At 36.4% G+C, this 15,472-nt stretch overlaps 1 protein-coding gene across 1 annotated transcript in view; it reads left to right on the forward strand.

The window, feature by feature from the left end:
* Positions 1-15,472, forward strand: part of Uba6 (ubiquitin like modifier activating enzyme 6) — a 62,845-nt gene that overhangs the window by 12,893 nt on the left and 34,480 nt on the right. The window contains exons 5-15 of the mRNA XM_036201339.1: positions 930-1,024; positions 2,208-2,319; positions 6,733-6,813; positions 8,291-8,413; positions 8,559-8,682; positions 9,018-9,121; positions 10,654-10,716; positions 12,163-12,239; positions 12,785-12,851; positions 13,990-14,133; positions 15,312-15,379. Of these exons, the coding sequence (XP_036057232.1) occupies positions 930-1,024; positions 2,208-2,319; positions 6,733-6,813; positions 8,291-8,413; positions 8,559-8,682; positions 9,018-9,121; positions 10,654-10,716; positions 12,163-12,239; positions 12,785-12,851; positions 13,990-14,133; positions 15,312-15,379 (1,058 nt within the window). The remainder of the gene's footprint in view (positions 1-929; positions 1,025-2,207; positions 2,320-6,732; positions 6,814-8,290; positions 8,414-8,558; positions 8,683-9,017; positions 9,122-10,653; positions 10,717-12,162; positions 12,240-12,784; positions 12,852-13,989; positions 14,134-15,311; positions 15,380-15,472) is intronic.

Here is a 15,472-nt window from a genome sequence, read left to right on the forward strand (position 1 = left end):
TAGACATCCCATTCAGGTCTGTATTTCCGTCTCTCCCTGTGTCTTAAAGTTTCTTGCTTTTTAGGACTCTACAGCATGTCCCTAAGATTATTCCATAATGATAAGTTTTTCATTGTATTTTCTTATAGTTACTAGAAGATACATTGTGTGGATATATTACATTATTCCAATTTTGCCAAATTTATGTGCATTTTGTTTCTAGTGTTTTTAATAGTAATGCATTTAATAACCTTGGCTGTAAGTGCTTTTGAATCTTTCCAATGATGTCTTTGGGACAGATTCCTAAAAATAGGATTTCTCTGTTAAAGGCGAAATGTACGTCTTGCGAGAGGTTATACTAAAATTCTTTCCATTGAGGTTGAGCACCAATAGTACCATCATAATGCATGAGAGTGATTGATTCCCATCATCCTCTGATAGAACATGTCAACTTGTTGAACTTTACCAGTCTAATGAATGAGGAAGGTGCTACATATTCAGCATTTCATATTCAGAGCAATAAAATATATATATTCCAGCATGTTCCTTGTAAATTAATTGTTTTCTATGAGGTGTGGCTTGATAAAATTTACATTTTTTTCCTAGTTTACCCATTACCCTTATCATCTGGGGGTATGGGATATTTTGAAGTGTTTTTATATAAATTTTTCTGAGTGTTTTCTTTATTTTTTTTCAACATGCCACTTTCATAAAATTTAAACCTTTTCACTATTTAGTTTCTACATCAGGTTGTTGGTTTTTTTCAGGTGTTTATAGTCCTGTCTTCTGAATAAAGATGTAATTGTATCCTTTTCAATTCTTACAACACTAAGTTCTTTTTGTTACTCACCTATACATAGTATTTTCAGTACATTGTAAGTAGCCTTAAAGGTAGTATGCTCCTGGTTCTATTTTGGAATTAACAGATATTTTCCTTTTTTTTTTTGAAGGCACTGACAATTCATGATATGAAAATATGCCAAGCATGGGATCTAGGGACCAATTTCTTTCTGTGTGAAGACGATGTTGTTAATGAGAGAAATAGGTAAAGATATTTTGATACAATGTCATGAGATTTTTTTATAAACATTTTTATTTTATAATTAATTTAATTTTACATATCAGCCAAGGATTCCCCTGTCCTTCCTCCTCTCACCCCCCAGCTTTCCCACCCAATCCACCCCCCCCATTCCCACCTCCTCCAAGGCAAGGTCTCCCCTGGGGAGTCAGCCCAGCCTGGTACATTTAGTTCAGGCAGGTCCAGTACCCTCCTCCCTGCACCAAGACTGAGCAAAGTGTCTCAGCATAGGCCCTATGTTCCAAAAAGCCAGCTCTTGCACTAAGGACAGGTCCTGGTCTCATGGCCTGGGGGCCTCCGAAACAGTTCAAGCCAATCAGCTGTCTCACTTATCCAGAGGGCCTGGTCCAGTTAAGGCAAAGGATAGCCAGACTGCAACTCAGAACTCCAGGGAGGCTACCTGGTAAGGAGGAGCCTAGGAGGGACATAGGGATTGCCCAGCGACAGAGAGGCCGATGAGAATTTTTTTTTTAAAAAAAATAATATTTAGAATGTTTTCTGTATTGAGAATGCCACTTTAGTCACAGCTGATTACTTTGTCAAGGTGAATTTGCACTGCCCTAGATAAGTAAGTACTGGCATATATTTATTTCCTTTGTTAAGGTTTTGAAATGAATTTGACATCATTAAAGGAAGTTTTATTTGTTTGTTTTTTTAAAATTAACAGTGGATTTATTGTGACCTTTTTATACGTATCCACCATTATAGCTTGCTTTTATACCCTTGCCCCCACTGACCTTCTTCCCCTTCTGATTTGGATTGTCCCTCCTCCTGCTTTCATGACATCGCTATTCCGTGACCTTTTTCTGTTGCCTGCCTTGTCCATCCATGCCTATATACTCTTTGTTCCCACTGATAGTCCCTCTATTTTCATGACTGAAGAAGTCTCTGGTGTTGCTGTCATTAGGAGACTTAAGTTGGAGATTAGAAGTCAGAGGATGGATAGATGTAAAGAGTGGTAGGCTTGCTACAGAATGTGAACGTATGTCTTAAGATTGGAGAGCTGTTTAGAAGAATGAATAAATCTGTGTTTATCTACATTTTACTTAGTTTTACTTAAATTTTCATGTGCTGGGTCCTTCTCATGTTAATCAAGTCTCTAATATTGAGTGGAATAACTGAGAGATTAGTAAACACATTTATCTTCTAGGGCTGAAGCTGTACTTCATCGTATTACAGAACTGAATCCATATGTCCATGTCTCATCATCCTCAGCCCCTCTTGATGGAACCACAGAACTCTCCTTCTTAAAAAAATACCAGGTTAGCATTTTATATTAAGTGTTATTGATAGATTCCAAGGAAGTTATATGATAAACTAGTATAACCTAATACATTGATGAGCAGAATGGAAAAAATCAAGTTCACACAATACCTATTAAATGATCCTTTTGAGAAAGAGCCCTACTAACTCCTGAATGTAAGCTGGATATTTGACAGTAATGTGCCAGTGAATTCAGTGGTTTTTAGCAGTAAGCAAAAGAACCCACGCTGACCCCCATTGCTTGCTGGCTATCCAACCTAGCTAATGGATGAGCTCCAGGTTTAGGGAGAAACTGTCTCAGAAAAATACCATGTAAAGTGATAGAGGAAGATACTAGATGTCACCTCTGACTTATGCAAACACATTTAAGATGGCTTACATATGCATATGCTGCACATAAGGAAAAAAATTAATGTCAAAAAGTTTTGGCACCTGATGAACTCAAGTCCTTTAAATTAAAGATGGGCAGGAGCCTGTACTAGATTTTATGTAATTTACACCCTATTATAATAGCCTGTAATGTTTCATAAATACTGACAGAAAACAATACTCAGGAAGACTATCCTTCTAAGATGAAAAAGTCATTTCAAGATTTAAAACAAAACAAAACTTGAAGGAATTTATTACTACCAGACCAGGCTTCCAAAAGATGCTCAAGGGAGTTCCCATCCATAAGCAGAAGAATCATAGCGAGCGTTGTGAATACACGTGAGAAAGTACATGAAAGATGAATCCTGTTTGTCAAAGAAGACACAGCAAAGAAGAATGGAAAGAGCCAAGCCACAATGGCGAACAAGTCACATTTAAAGATAGCCTCACTAGGTAGCCAGTAAACTGATAGTCAACAAAAACCTTACTGACCAAGAGGGAATGGAATGCCATTTTTTATTCCCTGAAGAAAGGCAAACTTAAATGGGTGATATTTAAAACAAGTAAGAAAAACATAAACCCTTACATTGTATTAATTTTAAGTGTAAATGGACTGTATTCCCGTTAGATGACACAGATTGACTGAATCGAAAACAGGAGTCGGCAGCATACCAGTAGTCTATCAGAAACCCGCTTCGGTAGTGAGCACAGACACTGAGGGAAAAGCTGGGGAGAGGGTGCAGGCCTGGGAAGACAGAGTGAGTAGGAGTGCTTTCTCTCCAAGCATGAGGAGCTGAGTTCATATCCCCAGCACTCAGGTAAAAAGCAGGGCATGGTCTTGCCAGCATTAGGGGGGCAGTAAGACAGGATTCTGAGAGCCATCCTAGCTGTCCAGTGAGCTATGCCTCAGTGAGAGACCATGGCTCGTCTATACGGCAGTGCTCTTAGAGAAAGACATCCCAAGGTCAGTCTCCAGCTTTCAGACACACACACACATACACACCACAACATACCACAACACACCACACACACACACCACACCACACCACCACACCACACACACATACCCCCCCACACACCACACCACACACACACACACACACACGCACACACACCACACACACACACACACCCCACACCACACACACACACACACACACCCCACACCACACACACACCACACACACACGCACACTCCACACCACACACACACACCCCACGTGCACACCCCACACCACACACACACACCACACACACACCACAACACACACACTACACCACACACACACACCACACACACACACACACACATCACATATCACACACACACCACACACACACACACACACACCACACACCACACCACACACACACACCACACCACACCACACCACACACACACACACACACACACACACACACACACACCACACACGTAAACCCAAAGTGAGCAGAAGTAGGTATTCTTACAGAGTAACTGTAGGATGGAAATCGTCATTTAATTGGGGTCCGTTCAGTCCTATCTAACCGGCGGATCCGGTCCAGCCTTAGAGGAGGACCTGCTCACTGCGGTTTCACCAAGGGTCAGATCATCAGATACAGAAGCAACAGATGGCAAGCCGTTGTCATGATGCATAGCTCCAGTCCTGTTATTTGTGGGGAAAGAAAAGAGGATTGTCATAAGCTTAATGAAATGCTGGGTTAAATAGTGAGAACGGCCAGCCAGTTCTACATTGTAACAGTTCCCTTCTCTATCCCCACAGAAAAATTCAGTGTTGAAGTACTCTAGGTAATGTACTGAGCAGCAGATATACCCAGAACATTTTATCCAACAAGTATAGAATATACATCCTCAGCATATGAAACAGTCCTTAAAGAACATTATATATTAGGACATAAGAACAAATCTTGAGACATTCACAAAAATTGCAGTAGTGGAGACTAGACATATAGCTTAGTTGCTAGATTGCTTCCTAAATATTCACAAAACTCTGAGTTTCATTGCCAGTATCAGATAAAATTACATATAAGACATGTCTGTACTCCTGCTACTCCGAAGATGGAGGCAGGAGAATCAGAAGTTGAGTGTCATTTTTAGCACATGTCAAATTCAAGGTTACCCTGGACTACATGAGACCTTGTCTGAAAGGAGAAAGAAATACTGTGTGTTTTTTGACCACTGTGTTAAAAAAAGGAAAAATAACAAAAATAAACTTTGAAAATCTCACCCATCCCAACTAGAAAGCTATTATTATAAAAAAAACAAAAACAGACAAAAAAAAACAAACAAACCAAAAACAAAATGATGACCTGCTGCAAGAATCTACATAAAAAAGGAATTTTCATACCATATTGGCAGAAGTATAAGTTAAACAATTCTGGGAAGAGTGGTCCTCAAAATTAATAATCTTGAGTCTTAAGATTGACTCAGCGGCTAAGTGCACTCTTGCAGAAAACCTGGGTAATCCAGCACCTACACGGCAGTTCACAAACTTGTAACTCCAGCCCAGAGAATCACAGGCCCTCTTCTGGCCCTACTTCAGGCATACAAGTGGTGCACAGACATGGAAGCAGGAAAAATAACCATACACATAATTTTTAAATTAAAAAATGAATGATCTGTATGATGTAGTTATCCCATTTCTGGGGTTTATAACTTATCTAAATGAAATCAGCTTACCAAGAGTTGCAAGGCCATGCTCATTGCAGCTCTGTTCAGCTTGAATATACGTAATCAAACGTAAGTGCCCTTCCTTCAGTGTATACTTAGATAAAATTTGGTTTGTGTGTGTCTGTCTTCACACAGACACATATGTAGGTATGGAGAAAGGTGTAAAAGAAAGGATGGATTTCATCAGTACATACATAGTAGGTGCATATTGGTCTGTAACACAGCCTTCTAATATATGCAACTTATATGCTAATCTAACATGTGAAAGTTTTAGGGTGTGAGCATTATACTTCATTACTTTTTACTACCACCAACTCTGCCCTTCCCCTCCCCGCCAATACAGTGCGGAGTTCTCAGTAGACACCTGCTTGAGTAGTGGGTAGTGGGTTGCTTTAAAAGGCAGCATTGAGCTAGGCCACCTGCTGTTCTGCAGTAAGTAGTAAGCCTTTTATCCTGAAGGAGGTGGTACCTCTTGCCTAAGTCTTCAAAAAGGAACATAAAAATCTGAGAAAAGAGAATGGCTGTAAGCAAAAGGGTCAGGACCTACCTGGCACTTAGTACGAATACAGAAGGAGAGATCTTGGAGGGGTGTCTCCCTATAGGAAGCATACCGTGTCTTAAATCCACACCTGAGAATGTGGGAGGAAACTACTTCAGCTCCTGTGTGTAAGCACTGACCAGAGGATAGAACTGAGACCTCTCTCTGCTGCTTTGCAATCTTCGTTTGATGTTTGATAGGCAAATGGTTTCAAAAAGTATTAGACCTCTATAAGTATAAAGTAATTATATTAAAATCTTGTTTTCACACCTTGTATCACAGTGCTAAAAAAATTAAGCATTGGAAATTATTTGCTATCTTAAATAATATTGCATAATATAGCATATTAAATTATTAATATATTAGCAATAATATTGATATTAATATAAAGCAAAAAAAGTTTATTTTGTGAATCTGTTGAATGCAGAAATTAGAGAGTTGTGACCGATATCTTTTAAATTGCAGTCGTCCCTCTTTGGGCGTGTCTGAAAGTAATGTTTGGAGGCTGTGTTAGTGACTGCAGGACAGCAACGGACTCCAACCTCTGGGGCCTGCAGTGCATGGTGCTAAGAGTTGCCTCCAATTGGGAGTCCTGTATAATAAAGGAATTTACATAATATCAGCATGTGCTCCATATGTTTTTATTTTGGTTTTCTATTTTTTACTTCTATAATTATTAATCCTAGAACAGAACACAGTATAGGATAGTAACTTTCTTGTGAGGATAACTAACTATAATTCTTTGGCAAAATTTGAAGACATGTGCTTCTAATTGAGAAGTTGTATTTTACAAAGGAAATGTGTACTCTCTGATTTTTAATTTATTCTCAACAGTGCGTAGTATTGACTGAAGTGAAACTGACCTTACAAAAGAAGATCAATGACTTCTGCCATTCTCAATGCCCTCCGATTAAGGTAGTAGGATTTAATAATGACATGCAGTTAACTAAAGGAAGAACATTTTCAATAATAAAATTTAGAGGTTTTCACTGTTATACAAAAAGCTTTATATGTGTACCATCATAGTAAAAATTGTTTCTAAATAAACTAAAGTTTATTTATTATTTATTACTTTTAAAACTTTGTAAGTAGCCAAGCATGTTGGAGCAAGCCTTTAGCTCCACACTAAGGCAGAAGCAAACAGGTAGATAGATACATGTAAGTGCCAAGGTGAGCCTGGTCTACATATCAAGTTACAAGCTAGGTAGTAAAAGACCCTGTCTACAAAATGCAACAAAGAAAAAACTTAAAATAAGCACATCCACACAACCCAAAATTAACAAAACCCAGGTATTCTAAAGCTGGTGAGATCCATATTGGATTTTACACTTTGACTGCGGAATGTGTCCAAGAACAAAATATTAAGACTGTTATAACTGGGACAATTACCTTTATTTTCCCTTCATAAGTTTGTCCATTCAGTCCTACCTCATCCTCTAATATTTTATACTTTCATGGTCTCTTTTCTACATGTTACACTATCCTGCTGACATTTATTTACATATGTGCATATATTGTTGCCTAGATTCCGTATATGATGCAGAATGTGTGGAGTTTTCTGAGATGTGTGACTTTTCTTAATGTTATACATTTTTAAGTCCATCCATTGGCACTCATATTTTGAGACTACATTTTTTAGAGCTGAATAGATTTGTAACAGCTGCAGAAAGAGCTTGAAGTACAAAGAATAATTTCTTTACAGACTTTTGGGATGGAGACAGTGCTGTTATTATACAAATTACTTTTCATAAAGCATTTGTAATTGTGTTCATGAACCTCATGTGTACCTTTCATGGCGTGGTTTGCACTGTGACCTCTGTGGCCTTTTTCTGTAGACTACTCCCAGCTAAATGCCCTCTCCTTGTTTCCACAAACTAATGCTTTTGGTGAGTGTACACTCATTTCTGTTTCTGTAAATAATAATTCATTCCTAGAACATTAAGCCAAGATAACTGTTTCTTATGTATTGAACTTGAAATTTATGACCAAGCCAGAATTTTTGTTATTAAAACAACATGCAGTATGCAGTGGTGATACATGGAGGGTACTTCTAATTTTACTGTGTCAGGAACCCACTCACCAAATACCACATTTGGGTTTGTTTGTTTTGGTTTGGTTTTTGGTTTTTCGAGACAGTGTTTCTCTGTGTAGTTTTGGTACCTGTCCTGGATCTCGCTCTGTAGACCAGGCTGGCCTCGAACTCACAGAGATCTGCCTGGCTCTGCCTCCTGAATGATGGGATTAAAGATGTGCAATTCTTATCAATGACTCATGTTAATGTTACATTTCAGAGAACATACTTAATTCTAAATAAAGTTATCATAAATGATGTAAGATGATTGAGGTGGTTTTTCTTTTTCCAATTTACATAAATTTATTTTTCTCTTTTCAGTTTATTAGTGCAGATGTACATGGAATTTGGTCCAGGTTGTTTTGTGATTTTGGTGATGAATTTGAAGTTTCAGATACAACAGGAGAAGAACCAAAGGAAATTTTCATTTCAAATATAACACAAGTATGGTTATAGTAATTAATTTTAATAAAGTTGTTAGAGTATAAGAATGCTAGTTTTTTTAATATTTATAGACTTATTTTTAAAAACTTGCAAGTAATAATAGAATATACAAACTTGGTTTTCAATGGAGTACTCTGATTTTTAGGCTAATCCAGGCATTGTTACATGCCTTGAAAATCATCCTCACAATCTTGAGACAGGACAATTCCTAACATTTCGAGAAATTAATGGAATGACAGGTTTAAATGGATCTATACAACAGATAACTGGTAAGTTATGTATGTTATTAATTCCTTTTTAGTTATTCATATTTATAATCACATACTTTATTCAGTGTTAGAACACGTTGCCTAGGACCTGATTCGTATCTTTTAGCCTCAAATCATTGTATAAGGGGAAGACATGCTAAACAGTGTTAATGTTAAAAGGAAGAAAGTAAAGAAATACACTGAAACAGTACATGTTGAAATTAAATTCTAACACGTTTAAGAAGACAGTTATGAAAAGTGCTAGGTGAGCAAAGACCCCTGCTTGAGCCCTCCTTAGGAGTGTGTGAACCCATGTAGGTTCTGGAGGTTAATGTTCATTTATTTGTTTTCCCCAGTGGTGTCTCCATTTTCCTTCAGCATTGGTGACACTACAGAACTGGACCCGTATTTACATGGAGGCATAGCTGTACAAGTTAAGACTCCTAAAACATTTTGCTTTGTAAGTATTTTTTTCTTCAAAAGTTTTTCACTATAAAAAAGAATAAACTGAAAGAATAAAATGCTTACTTAATTCAGGATAGCTTAAAAAATAAACTGTACTACTATTTTCTTAGATTTATAACCAACTTGAAGAAAATATAATCAGCTTAAGAACAAATTTTATAAAAATAAAAATAAATTACAGACAAAGGACTGTAGCTCATAAACTTCCTTAGTATGTGCAGTCCTCTATACTGCAAAACACAGGCAAATACATATAGCTTATAACTAGAATAACTTAGGTATATGATTGAGGTATGTGATTATATCTCAAAGGAGCTATTCCCTCCTCAATAATGAAAGTTTATCATACTTATATTTACTGCCTAAGAAAAAGATAAAATATTTTCAGGTTGTTATTCTTTATTACTCAACTGTTTATTCATGTTATTATAATTTTAACCTGTATTATGTTTGAAATGTAGTCTAATTCCCATTGACAATTCTTAGTGAAAGAAAAACCTTAGCTGCTAACTAGAAATGCAGATTGGCAGGCTGCTTCTCAGTGACGTGTGTAGCATGGTAGCATGTCTTTAGTTGCTGGGCTTTTTTTGATGGTTATTATGTTTCATTTTCTTAAAGTTTTAACTTCTTTGGATTTTTGTTTGTTTTTCTTCAAGACTGCTCAAATCAGAGTTAAGCCATTCAAAATAGGGGCAGCTAGTTAGATCTGCTTCTATATACTTTTTCTTGCTCTATCCCTAATTTTTAATTAAATAATTTTGTGCATCAAATAATTTCATGTGTGGTGATGTTTGGGGAATTATTACTTTTCAAATTTTTCTTTGTGTATTCTTACCTTATACTCATACATATTTTAACTTGGATTATGACTTACTAGGCATAACTAATCTCAGTTGCTTGATGATATCAGAATACATGGTAGCTTTTACATTAGGACAAAGCCTTGAACCAGACCAGTGGCTCATTGCAGTGACCATTTTCCAGTAAAGCTGATGGGACAAAGGCATGTATTTTATAGCACATGGAAGCCTCCAGTGCCACCAGGATGAATGAAGAGGTGTTGGAGAGGCAGGAAAGGAGAAGCAAAGATATTTTTCTATGTTGTTGGTTTGGTTTGGTTTGGGGGGTTGTTTTTACTCTTGTTTGCTTGCTTCCTGTGATTGGTTTTCTTTGGGGGGACATGGCAGGGGACACAGGAGGATATGGGGGGACTGGGAGATGAACAGAATTGGGGTGCATGATGTGAAACTCCCAGAGTCAATAAAGAGGTTAAATTAAAAAAAAAAAAATTAAAAAGTTTGTAATTACAAAATTATTTTTAGCATTTCTTCCACAGTCCTTCTGTAGAGCAGCTGGGTTTTGGTCCAGTAATAAGATATTAGAGAACAGTTCGATTAACAACATATTAGTCCATCCACACTCATTTTCAGCCTTGGAGAAAGACCCCCTCACTTTAACTGTGTTGATGTGTTTTGTGAAGTAATCACCCAGTGTGCTGTAAAAATGATAACTGTTTTTTCCTCTTAGGAAACCCTGGAGAGGCAGATAAAACATCCAAAGTGCCTTATTGCAGATTTTAGCAAACCTGAGGTAAATATTTATTTTGCATGTTTAAAAGAGGCAGTAGAATAGTGGATGGGATTTGGTAAATGATTCAAACCTTAAAATGGATTAATCATTTCTTAAAAAGGTTCTATTCATATGTCAGTATTTAAAGTCGACACTGAAGGTTTAAAAATACAAATTCCTGCCGGGTGGTGGTGGTGGTGCATGCCTTTAATCCCAGCACTTGGGAGGCAGAGGCAGGCGGATCTCTGTGAGTTCGAGGCCAGCCTGGACTACAGAGTGAGATCCAGGAAAAGTGCAAAGCTACACAGAGAAACCCTGTCTCGAAACACACACACACACACACACACACACACACACACATACATACACACACACACACACACAAATACAAATTCCTATCATAAAAAATGTTGAAATAAAATAAAGTTGTACTTCAGTGATTTGCCAGCTTTGATAATTAAAAAGCAACTTTAGTAGTAGGTAGGGCATTAATAAAAGATTTTCTTAACTGTGCTGTTTTTAGATATTTATTCATTTTGTGTGCAAAGGAGATGGGTGGCGGCAGCCAGAGGATGCACAGCTCCTGATTATAGGCTGAGCTCAGGTCTTCAGGCTTGGTGGTAGGCCGTTTCACTGGTCACAGTTTTATATAGTACAAGAAGAAACAACCTTAAGCATGTGTTCCATTCTACGTTATGTTACTAGATCTGATTTTTTAACAGTAAATATATTACATAAGAAATAGTTTCCAAATTGATAAACCCTAATAAAAAAAAAGATTAGCTGTTCTGTGTAAATGCTTTTGGGGATGGTTTTTGTTTTTGTTTTTTAGCCAGGGTCTCTACATAGCCCTGGCTGCCCTGGCTCCCTGTGCTTACCAGGCTATAGAGATCTGCTTTGTTAAAGTGCAGTTAAAGGTGTCTGTTACCACACCTGGCTGACAAATGTTTTGCTGCTATTGTTCAGATGATGCTTCATGTGATAACCCAGGAAACACTAGTCATTTGGAAATATTTCTTACAATCCTTTGCGATCTTGAAGTCAGATCATGTAACTTTAATAATTGTTTTGTTATGTGTAATTGTACTATGTAAAAGTTAAAACCTTCCTTTAAAAAAAAGAAAAGGGGAAGTGCTGTGGATATCGCTCTATGTAAATAAAGTTCTGATTGGCCAGTGGCCAGGCAGGAAGTATAGGCGGGACAAGAGAGAAGAGAATTCTGGGAAGTAGAAGGTTGGAGAGAGACACTGCCAGCCGCCGCCATGAGAAGCAGCATGTAAAGACACTGGTAAGCCACAAGCCATGTGGCAAAGTATAGACTAACAGAAATGGGTTAATTTAAGATAGAAGAAGAGTAGATACATCATACTATACTTTTTATTGTGAGAATGAAATTAATAGTTGAAAAACATTTAGCTTAGTCCGTAGCACTTGACAACTACTGTCCAATTTTTATGTTTCTAATAGGCGTCTTTACAGATTCATGCAGCCATGCTTGCCTTGGACCATTTTCAGGAAAACTACAGTCGTAACCCAAATATCAGGTAATGCTTTTTGCTTAAAATAACTATTCTCTTTTCATATAGAAATTATAGTTTAAAAAATATAACTAAGCCTTGTAATTACATTACTAATAAATAAGACAAACTGCATAAATATGCTATTTAGGATGATTTATTGTTGGAAGTAGAAAAATCAGTTTGTAAGCATGGAATCATACTGCATGGGAGTTTTTCATATTTGAAGACTTTAAAATCTATAGCTTTTAAAACCAAACCTGCTTATTGTTGAATTGCTTATATGTGATAATGTTTTCTAGCTTATGTCAGAAATTACATAAAAATTTCTTGCCTTATATGTTTAAATCTAAATATCATGTGCTGTTTTAGATGACCATGATTTTGAAGTAATATATTCACAAGACAATTTTTGAAATTAGCTTAAAACACATTGTACTATATACTAGCAGGTTTTCCCATTATTTATTTATTTTTATATATATATATATATATATATGTATCTTATTATGAATATGACCATGGCAGCAGTTCAAAAAATTGAAATTGTGATATTTTGTTTCAAATTGTAGATGCCAGCAAGATTCAGATGAACTGTTAAAGTTAACAGTATGTATAAGTGAAACCTTGGAAGAGAAGGTAAATACTTAAAAAATTATGGTCAACAGAGTATTTGTTTATAACATAAATGTTCTATGTATTAGTGATTTCCCTAATTCAGAGCTCCCCTATGCTGCTAACTGATTCTGTGGCCTTACCATATTTTAACCAAAATTACAAGGCTCATCTGTGCTTTTCTAAAAGTTTTATAATTTGGCAGGGTTATAGTTTCCATAAAAATGTGTTAGAAATCATCAGAACAACTGGGTTTTGTTTTGTTGGGACACTCATTACTTCTGTTTCAATCCGTCTGCTCATTGTATATCCACTTAGTTACTTTTGTATCCACTTGGTTCCATTTTAATTGGTCATAGATGTCCAGAAATGTATTCATTTTTTCCTAGATTTCCTAAATTATCAGTGTATTTTCTCTAAGTATTCCCTATGCCCCTGCATTTCAGTTTATCTGTGTAAACCCCATTTTCATCTCTAGTTTTAGTGATTTGGGTTTCCTCCCCTTCCTTCCTTTTGGGGTATTTTGGCAGTATGTCAGCTTTTCATCCTTCCACAGAATCAACTTATAATCTCACAACGTTGGCTTCTACTTTGTTAATTTCGGGTCTGCATTGCTTCTGTGAATACCACTTCATTTCCTTTGTCAGTATTTCTCTGTACACACTGTCGCTTGTGCATCTCATGGGACATACATCTTCTCTGGTTTTGTGTGGTGGTCTTTGGGGATCCTCTTGAACTCTTACTCCTCAGTGCTGTTCCGTCATTTTTTGTTGTTGTTATTATTGTTATTCTTACTTTTCTGAGTTCAAGTTTTTTCTATAGTTTTGTAAACTTTTAAAATTCCATTTATTATGTAACTGGCATTGTAGGACTGTTCTTTGAGCAAGACCTATAAATTGTAGATACTTTTTAAATTCTAATGGTAGTCTATACTACAATCAGAAAAGCAAAAGCAAATAGAGAATAGTAAAAAAATAAAGCTTCTTAAGGCAACATGAAAATTGGTGCTTTTATCATGAGATTAAGATTTTTTATTTAGGAAGGGAATTGAGTAATTTGGGGTTTTTGTTTGTTTGAAATTACGTTCTAATATTGGTCACTGAAGTTACAGGTACTGAGTGAACACGGTTCATATCACTGTGCTCTGTGCTTGGTGTTGCAGCCTGAAGTGAACCCTGACATTGTGCGCTGGCTCTCGTGGACTGCTCAAGGCTGTTTACCCCCACTTGCTGCAGCAGTCGGGGGGGTTGCCAGCCAAGAAGTATTAAAAGCTGTGACAGGGAAGTTTTCTCCTTTGTGCCAATGGGTGAGTTTAGTTTTTTCCTATTTCCTTACATTTTAAGTTGAGGGTTCCATCTATAATATGAATATGTTGTTAATTATAACATTGTATAAATATATTAGAAAAGGCAAGTGACATAATTCCATAATTGAAATTCAAGATCTTAATTCTTTAATGGAAACTAACAGGTAAGTATATTTTGTCTGTTGGGTAATAACCCAGTTGTTCTCTCAGATGTATTCCTATCGCATGAAATAACAATACTGAATTTCCTATGCTATAGTTTTTCTCTAGTACCATCCACTTAGCATTTTGGGGCTCCCGGGGCTCTTGAACTTTTTCTGTAGAAATTTTGCCATCACAAATCTTCAGGTTTCCTTCTTGATATCACCTGAAGATGGAGAATATAGGAATGATGTAAGTTTAAGAGCCGTATACAATAAAAATGTTACAAGATCTAAAAACATTCAATCTGTTACCAAAAGGAAACTGATTGGCAAAAAATCTGTACACAGTCTTCAGGTCCTTTCTTTTTGAGTTTATTTTGAATATAACATTGCACCCACACAATACCATTTTTCTGCTAACTTATTTTAAATAGATAACAAATTGAACAATGGAAATTGGCTTAGTTCCAACTGTTAACATCATATGAAATATAAATTATGTTACTAATGTAGTTATTTTACAGAGGTAAACATTTGGTTATGTGCAAATTCAAACAATTAAATTAAATGAAAATATGAGTAAGGGTGCATTCTTTAAATCTTGTTTGTTCTAAAAATGTCGAGACTGTGTTCCTAGACCTGTTCTTCTATAGTGATGTGTGCAGTTAACGATGACATAAAATATATCCAGTTGGAAAGTAAGTGCAGAGCAGGTACTTTGTTCTCAAGCTAGTTGTACTGCGTATTCACACGTAACTAGAGTTGAATGGGACTTCCAGAGTGTTTCTGTCGTTAGGAAACCAGATTTTGAGGTAAATTTCCTCTGAAGATTTAAAAAAAAGTTATCCTTGTATGGATAAATGACATGAATTACCTTTTAACCATTCTTTCGGGTTTCATGGTTGTTTTAAGAATATATTTTAGAAACATTTATTTTTCTATTCCCATGATTATTAAATAACTATAAAGAGAAAAGTGGGGTTTTTTTGTGATTTAAGTTTTATGCATAGTTACATTTTTACCTTCTCTCTTAAGTTGTATCTTGAAGCAGCAGATACTGTTGAGTCCCTGGGCAGTCCTGGTCGTGAAGAGTTCCTCCCACGGTAATACTGAAATCTGTCTTATTTTTTCTTAGTATCTCTGGAAGAATGAGATATTGAGCACCTTTGTGTAAGCCGGTGTCTGTCTCAGATGTC

Source organism: Onychomys torridus, chromosome 10, assembly GCF_903995425.1.
Source record: "Onychomys torridus chromosome 10, mOncTor1.1, whole genome shotgun sequence".
Lineage (NCBI taxonomy): Eukaryota > Metazoa > Chordata > Mammalia > Rodentia > Cricetidae > Onychomys > Onychomys torridus.